At 34.5% G+C, this 7,410-nt stretch overlaps 1 protein-coding gene across 2 annotated transcripts; it reads right to left on the reverse strand.

The window, feature by feature from the left end:
• Positions 1 to 1,015: 1,015 nt before the first annotated feature.
• On the reverse strand, positions 1,016 to 5,202 carry LOC120073756 (cytochrome P450 81Q32-like). Of its 2 annotated transcripts, XM_090311813.1 has the most exons (3): positions 4,124 to 5,202; positions 1,830 to 2,467; positions 1,016 to 1,220 (listed from the first exon to the last, which is right to left on the reverse strand). In XM_090311813.1, exons 1-2 carry the CDS (start codon positions 4,994 to 4,996, stop codon positions 1,850 to 1,852), a joined length of 1,491 nt encoding a protein of 496 aa, XP_090167939.1. In that variant the 5' UTR covers positions 4,997 to 5,202; the 3' UTR covers positions 1,016 to 1,220; positions 1,830 to 1,849. The 2 variants fall into 2 exon arrangements, with proteins under 2 accessions (XP_090167939.1, XP_038882511.1); XM_039026583.2 differs by lacking the exon at positions 1,016 to 1,220 and having other exon boundaries at positions 1,569 to 2,467.
• Positions 5,203 to 7,410: the final 2,208 nt, after the last annotated feature.

Consider the following 7,410-nt stretch of genomic DNA (forward strand, 5'->3'; position numbering starts at 1 on the left):
TTTTGATATCATGTATAACCCACTAACTAGAGTTTTAGTTCAAGTAAGAGTTTGTTGGGTTTTATGTCCTAAAACTCGTAGATAGTAAGTGTTATTAATTAACCGTCATCAATGAAGAGTTATAGATGTTAATTCAATAAATGTTATTGTGTTGTTTTCCATTTTGTCTTAATAACCCTAAATCCAATAAACTAACATCCAAGGTTGCCTATGAGTCTTGAACTGTATGTGGAGACATATAGGGATCAACGTTCAAGATATAGCCTAAAGGGTCGATAGTATAAGGATAAGACTTTTGTAATTTAGGATTGCCACTTTGGTTATTTGAGCAAGACGATTTTTTTTATTCTATGGCCGAACTGTGCAACATTGTATTTTTGCTCGTTGCTCATTATATTCTGCTATGCAAGGATTTCATCCAGTGAGTGAATCACGTTGAAGATAACCACAGTCTTAGGGGGAGCCTAAGCCATCATTGTCGAGAATGGATTATCATGGTCTTAGAGGGAGTCTAAGTCATTGCTAAGGAGAAGGAGTTCTCCATCTTAAGGAGATCCTAAGTTTCATCAGTGAAGGGCGTTCGCTGGCTTGAAGGAAAGATAACAACGTTGAGAGGAGTTTCACACACTATCGAAAGTCGAAGTGTTCAACACTAATATTATCAAACTTAAGGAAGCTAAAGTGCATTTGAGAGGGAGTCTCAAATCTAAGGAGAGTATAGGTGATCAGTGAGTTGAGCTCTGCATGAATCACTGTAGTAGTCGTGTATTACAAATAAGTACATTGTTGTAAACTTCTTATATTAATATTAGTGGATTATCTTTCCCATGCAAACTACCCCAAACGTAGGTGGATTTTACCGAACTGAGTTACCAACTTCTGAGTGTCTTTATCTTCTTACTTGTTGTTAGTATTTTGTTGTTACAATTGTTGTCTGTGCATTCCGTTTAACATTAGTGACAAGTCAACCTAACGTTTTTTTATCAAAGATAAAATTAAAACATTTTAAAACTTATGGACTAAATTGAAACTAAACTCAATACTTAGAGACTAAATATGTAACATTCGGAAATCTAGAGAATAAATAGAAACTAAATTCAAAACCTATAGACTGGAAATGTATTTTCTCAAAAAAGAAAAGAAAAAAAAATTCTAAACATAATCTCAACATGGGTTGGACGAAGCTGTTATTGCTGTTCCTTATTTTGCCGTTATTGTACCTAAAACAGAAAAGAAACAAAGGACATAATTTACACATGGGCCCATAGTACACTTATGATCAAAGTTGTTATTTGTCACGAAATCTAATAGTGATACCAATTTTCTTTTTTATTCAAATTTTTCAAAAAGTGAAGATCAAACGTGGATCTTTGAAATAATATAACTAGAATGATGTTCAAATCAGAAATAAAACTCCAAAATTAGAGCAATGATTAGGATAACCTAGACGGCATAAAATCTCATATTTTCTTTCCTATTTATTGAACTGCTTACATTGTACAAAAATAAGTGTAGCCTAAATTTTTTTCATTAAATAACAATACATATACAGAGATTGAACAAATAGGTAAATAATAAACGAGAAATATTATTTGAAATGTCAATTACTAATGCTGTGATACAACAAAACAAGTTACAGAATAACGATACACACACCCTTCCAAATAATTTTTAATCCTTCTTAAGCTATAATACTACAAGCAAGTCAAGCTTTCTTTCTTTTTAATTTAAAGGGTAAAAACTTGTATGTCATTGTACATGAGATGAGAGGTTACAAATATTACGATAATTAAACTACATTAATGATGACATATCTATATAAACAATACCTTTAGATCCAACCATTTTTTCAGTTAAAAAGGTTGTGGATGATACGACGAGGTTTGCACATGGCTTCCAATGGCACCGCCTTGGGCATAGTAACACCTCGCCCCTCCGCCATGTCCACTTTCTCTTCGCCAATCCTCTCCCACTCGTAGCACTGAATCAGCGTCGCCAGAGCCAACCCCACCACTCGTTGCGCCATGCCCGACCCAGGGCAAGCTCGTCGTCCAACTCCAAATGGTACCAACTTAGGGACTTGGTGATCACATAATTCTAACTTTTGGTGTCTTTCTGGTTTGAATAATGTGGGATCTTCCCATTGATTAGGATCTCTATGGATGGCCCATGCATTAACCAATACAATCGTGTCACGTGGTATTTCGTAGCCACTGATTGTGCAATCGTCAGAGGTGAGATGCGGCACTAGCATTGGAGCAGCTGGGTTCAATCGAAGAGTCTCGGAGATGATTCCTTGAAGATATGGTAACTTGGGCACATCTGATTCTTCCACTAATCGTTCTTCTCCAATTTGAGCGTCTAACTCTTGTCTAGCCTTTTTGAGTACCTCTGGATTGTTGAGTAAGTGAGCTAGAGCCCATTCAATTGTCACAGCTGATGTGTCGGTTCCTGCTAATAGTAACACCTACACATTTATGAGCCTTTTGAGTTTGATACTAATCTATACTATTAACTAGTACATATAAAAGATATATCAAAAGATAAAAACAAAAATCCTAACAAGTTTGATCCAATAATCTACATATTCCTCAATAAGAACAATATCTAGTACAAGTTGGGTTGCACTTTTTTTTTTTTTTTTTTTTTTTTTGCAATTCACTCTAGTCACATAGAAAAAAACTCAAAAATTTATTTTCAAAAAAGAAGAAAAGAAAAAATCTATCCATAAAGAAAATAGTTGCAGTTGCAGGATGTACTTAAATATTTTTGTATTTATAAGTTCATAATACTTCTCATTCAACACCGTGACAATTTTCACCAAATGATTGTAAGTATAATTGCATGCCTTCTTAGAAGGAGCGTACTATGCTGTCTCCTTATTATCATTTTTATTTGAGTAAATTTGAGGATTGAAACCCTTTTTCTTCAAAACAATACTTGTGTATAGTTGTGCATCCTAACTCTAATCACACAAGTAATATATATATACACATATAACTGAGTGAGATGTATAATAAGAAGGAGAAGAAGGAGGATTGTTTTTAAATATAAAAAAATGAATTAAAATATTTATAAAACATATCAAAATTTTAAAACTATCAATGATAGACACCGATAGACTTCTATCAGTGTCTATCAGTGACATTGTTAGACACTGATAAAAGTCTTTCAGTTTCTATCAACGTCTATTATTGATAGTTCCAAAATTTTGTTATATTTTATAAATATTTTCGGCAGTTTTACCATTTGAAATAATTTCTCATAATAATAATAATAATAATAATTTTATATTATTATTATTATTATTATTAAATTGATAAAAAGAAACTAAGTTTGTCACATGACACTGAGGATTTAAATTATTAAACATATGTCAATACATTTATATATCCAAAATTTGGAAGTTCATCGTCTGATTTAATTGATATTTTTAATATCTTTTATAAATGCACTACATATATCAAATTCAATATAACTAAAAGTACTACTAATAAGATATATAATTTAGTTTAAAAATAAAAAGATTATTAATTTAAATGAGTTTTAGAAAATTATTTATCTATAAAAATATCTACCAATACTAAGTCTATCTATATTGTTCATAAAATTGGAAATCTCAATATACACAACGTGATTGGACCCAGAAATGGACAGAAGGAAACAGTTGGCGGTCGGTATAAGTATTCCTCTATCCAAATAAATAAATAAATTATTTCTAAGTTACGAAAGAATATTAATTTTATTTTTAAAATAATTTAATTTGTAAATTTAACTCTTATAATTTGAAGAAATTTAAAACTTTAGTTTTTTATAATTTGATAAAAATCTCTTACGGTTTGATAAAAACCCAAATTATAAATGGACTTAATTTTAATTTTCTTCAAATTATAAGTCCAAATCTGTAATTTAATATTTAAAATATTTTAAAGACAAATGTTATCGTTACACGCGCGACGTTGGTGGCCCCGCAAGTGCCATCACTTGAATCTTGATTGCGGTTTAATTTTTCTCTCTTTTGGGAATTATCCGAAACAGATGGAAAAAATCGCGAAATTCGTGAATAGAGTGAAAATGTTAAAAGGAACATGAAAAATGAGTGAGAATTAATTATGGAGATTACCAGAATGATTCCTTTGATAATTTGATCTCCATAGTACTCCGGCTCCGATTCTTGCAGCGAGAGCAAGTGATCGATCATCGTGTTCCTTCCTTCTTCCTTCTTGCTCCGATGTTCATCGATCAATTCCTGCAAAAACGCGTCCATCCTCTTCGCAAGTCTCGAAACCTTTCTCTTAAACCCGTTCGGAATCCAATTCATCATCGGAATGAAATCGCCTGGATTCGATACTCCTCCCAACGCCACGACCTGTTTAATCAGCTCTCTGAACTGCTTCGCTTCCACCTCATCCGTCACTTCCTCACCGAAATACCTCTTTCCGGCCGCCATTCTCATCGATATGTTGAACGTCAGTTCCGAAATCGCCGATTGCATATGTACCTTCGAGAATCCATGCATCGAATTCCTCGATAGCTTCCTCAGTAACCGTTTCACTTCGTCGCTCCTGATTCCGGCGAATTTGTTGAGGCGAGAAGCCGAAAAGATCTCGATCGCTCCGATTCGGCGGAGGTTCCGCCAGTGGTCGCCGTACGGTGACGCTACCATCGTAGTGTGGTTGTAGCCGATGTATTTGCCGACTAGCAACCGAGGACGGTTGGCCAGAACGATGTCGTTCTTAGTGAAGCACTCCTCCACCACCGTTAACGACGAGACGACCACGACGAGGCGAGATCCGAACCAGAGAGAGATTACTGGTCCGTATTTTGCAGAGAGGTTCTGGAAAGTTCGGTGGACGGGGATTTTGAGGTAATGGAGGTGACCGATGATGGGAAGAGACGGCGGACTGGGCGGTAAGTTTCTGCGACGGCGGAGATTGAAAGCGAAAAGGAGAAAGATTAGAGAGAGAGAAAGGAAAAGCAGAGAGTAATTTTCCATGCTTTTTGTGTAGTGTATTTTCTATTCCGAGTTGAGTGCGAGGACGAAGACGTGGCCACGGTGAGCTATTTATTAGATTGAAGCCACGACACTGACATTTGCAGTGTGCTGTAATCATTCAACTTTTTATATTAAATTCAATTTTTAATCTTCACTAGTTCAAGAAAAACCATTATCATGGGTTAAATGAATTATTGGACATTTAATATTAATATTGTTGTTTTCAAAATTTATTGGAGATATATTGTTGTTTTGAAATTTATTAGAGAAATACTGTTGTTTTGTGAGTTCGAGACTAGAAGTCGAGGGTTGAGGATTCAATTAATGTAGAGGTCGAACATTGAGAATTCGACAAACAAAGAAAACTTGGAAACAATATGTATATTAAGGTTGTCGAGGGTTGAAGTTTCGACAAAATCTCACTAATTTTGTGATGAGGATCTCGCTCTAGAAGGGAATCTCGCTAATTTTGTATATTAGGTTGAAGTTTTGACATACATAAGTCGAAACTTCAACCCTCGACAAGGAAGACACTAATTTTGTGATGAAGATCTCGCTCTAGAAGGAAATCTCGCTAGAAATGTGGGCTGAATCTCGTGAGCATCGCGTTAAAGAAATACTTGAGGATCTAATCTCGCGATCTCACTCTAGAAGAGATTCTGGCTAGAAATGCGGGGTGAATCTCGTGAGTATCGCTAGGAAGACAGTTTGTTAAAGAAATGCTTGAGGATCTCACTATATAATGAAATCTCGCTAATTTTGTGATGGGGATCTCGCTCTAGAAGGGAATCTCGCTAGAAATGTGAGCTAAATCTCTTGAGCAGACAGTTTGTTAAAGAAATGCTTGAAGATCTCGCTCTAGAAGAAAATCTCGCTAATTTTGGGATGGGGATCTCGCTCTAGAAAGGATTCTCACTAGAAACATGGGCTGAATCTCGTGAGCATCGCTAGGAAGACAGTTTGTTAAAGAAATGCTTGAGGATCTCGCTCTAGAAGAAAATCTCGCTAATTTTGTGATGGGGATCTCGCTCTAGAAGGAAATCTCGCTAGAAATGTGGGCTGAATCTCGTGAGCATCGCTAGGAAGACAGTTTGTTAAAGAAATGCTTGAGGATCTCGCTCTAGAAAGAAATCTCGCTAGTTTTGTGATAGGGATCTCGCTCTATAAAGGAATCTCACTAGAAATGTGGGCTGAAATCTCGTGAGCATCCCTAGGAAGACAGTTTGTTAAAGAAATGTTTGAATATCTCTCTCTATAAGGAAATCTCGCTAATTTTGTGATGGGATCTCGCTCTAGAAGGGAATTTCACTAGAAATGTGGGCTGAATCTTGTGAGCATAGCTAGGAAGATAGTTTGTTAAAGAAATATATATATATATATCATATACATGACCAATGAGAAAAAAAGCTAATAATCATTAATGAAAAAATAACAACAATAACAGAATTTTGTTACAACTAATAATTATAATTGAGTAAGTTTAATGAAAGTGCATATATTAAAATTCACTATAATTGAATAAGTCTGGAAAAATATGGTCAACCTTGATTTTATTATCAAGTAAATTAAAAAAAGGTGTAAGGTTCTATCACCATGCTATCCCTGCTCCGATTCCCCTACGCGATTCCCTACATGCATTGACCGACTGATCCGATTCCCCTGCTCCGATTCCTTGCATTCATTGACGCATTCATGCCCCTCTGTCATAGCCTTAATGCCTCTTTAACCACCCCAAACCTGTGGGAACACTCGATCTACATCCTTTTAAACCACCATCCTTTTCATTTTTGCTCACTCACTGCCTCGATAATTTTTAGCTCACTGCCCTTGATTTTGCTCACTTCTCTCTCCTTGATTTGTTCACTTCCTCTTCATAGCTCACTGCCCCCTCACTGCCTTCGAAATCATCTTCCTCTCCTCCCATTTCCATATCTATTTCTCTTCTTGTATTTCATTTAATATAAATTATTCTCACACAACTATACTGGTTCGTTACTCTACTAAATTTTTATTTTTTAAAAATAATTGTAAATTTTATTTTTGTTCTTATATTATTATTTTTTTTATAGATTCTAATTTTTTTTTTAATTTTTTGTAGTTGTTGTCAGATAACAAATAACAGGAAAAAAGGGTGAACGTTGTCACTTTGAAGGAAAAATAGAACTATCGTCGAATCTGTGAGTTGAACTTATGATATTTGAAAAGTTTAGTTTATTCTTATGATATTTGATTTATTTAGTATTAACTTTGATGTTTATAGTGTTAAAATGTTTAATTTATTGTTATGTTTAAGAAGTTGATATTTATAGTTTAATGTAAAATTATTGTGATAGTTAACAAGTTTAGTGTAGTTTCAAAAGTTTAATATAGTTTGAAAATTTTAGTTTATTCATATGAAAATTATTATTGTTATG

The sequence above is a fragment of the Benincasa hispida genome, chromosome 3 (assembly GCF_027475165.1).
Source record: "Benincasa hispida cultivar pf3 chromosome 3, pf3_genome.v1.1, whole genome shotgun sequence".
Classification (NCBI taxonomy): domain Eukaryota; kingdom Viridiplantae; phylum Streptophyta; class Magnoliopsida; order Cucurbitales; family Cucurbitaceae; genus Benincasa; species Benincasa hispida.

Bases quoted from the DNA above. Each gene is read 5' to 3' on its own strand.
- LOC120073756 (XM_090311813.1), bottom strand. From the start codon at position 4,996: ATGGAAAATTACTCTCTGCTTTTCCTTTCTCTCTCTCTAATCTTTCTC. The intron at 2,468-4,123 runs GTAATCTCCATA...ATAAATGTGTAG, and splicing joins TTATCAAAGGAATCATTCTG to GTGTTACTATTAGCAGGAAC.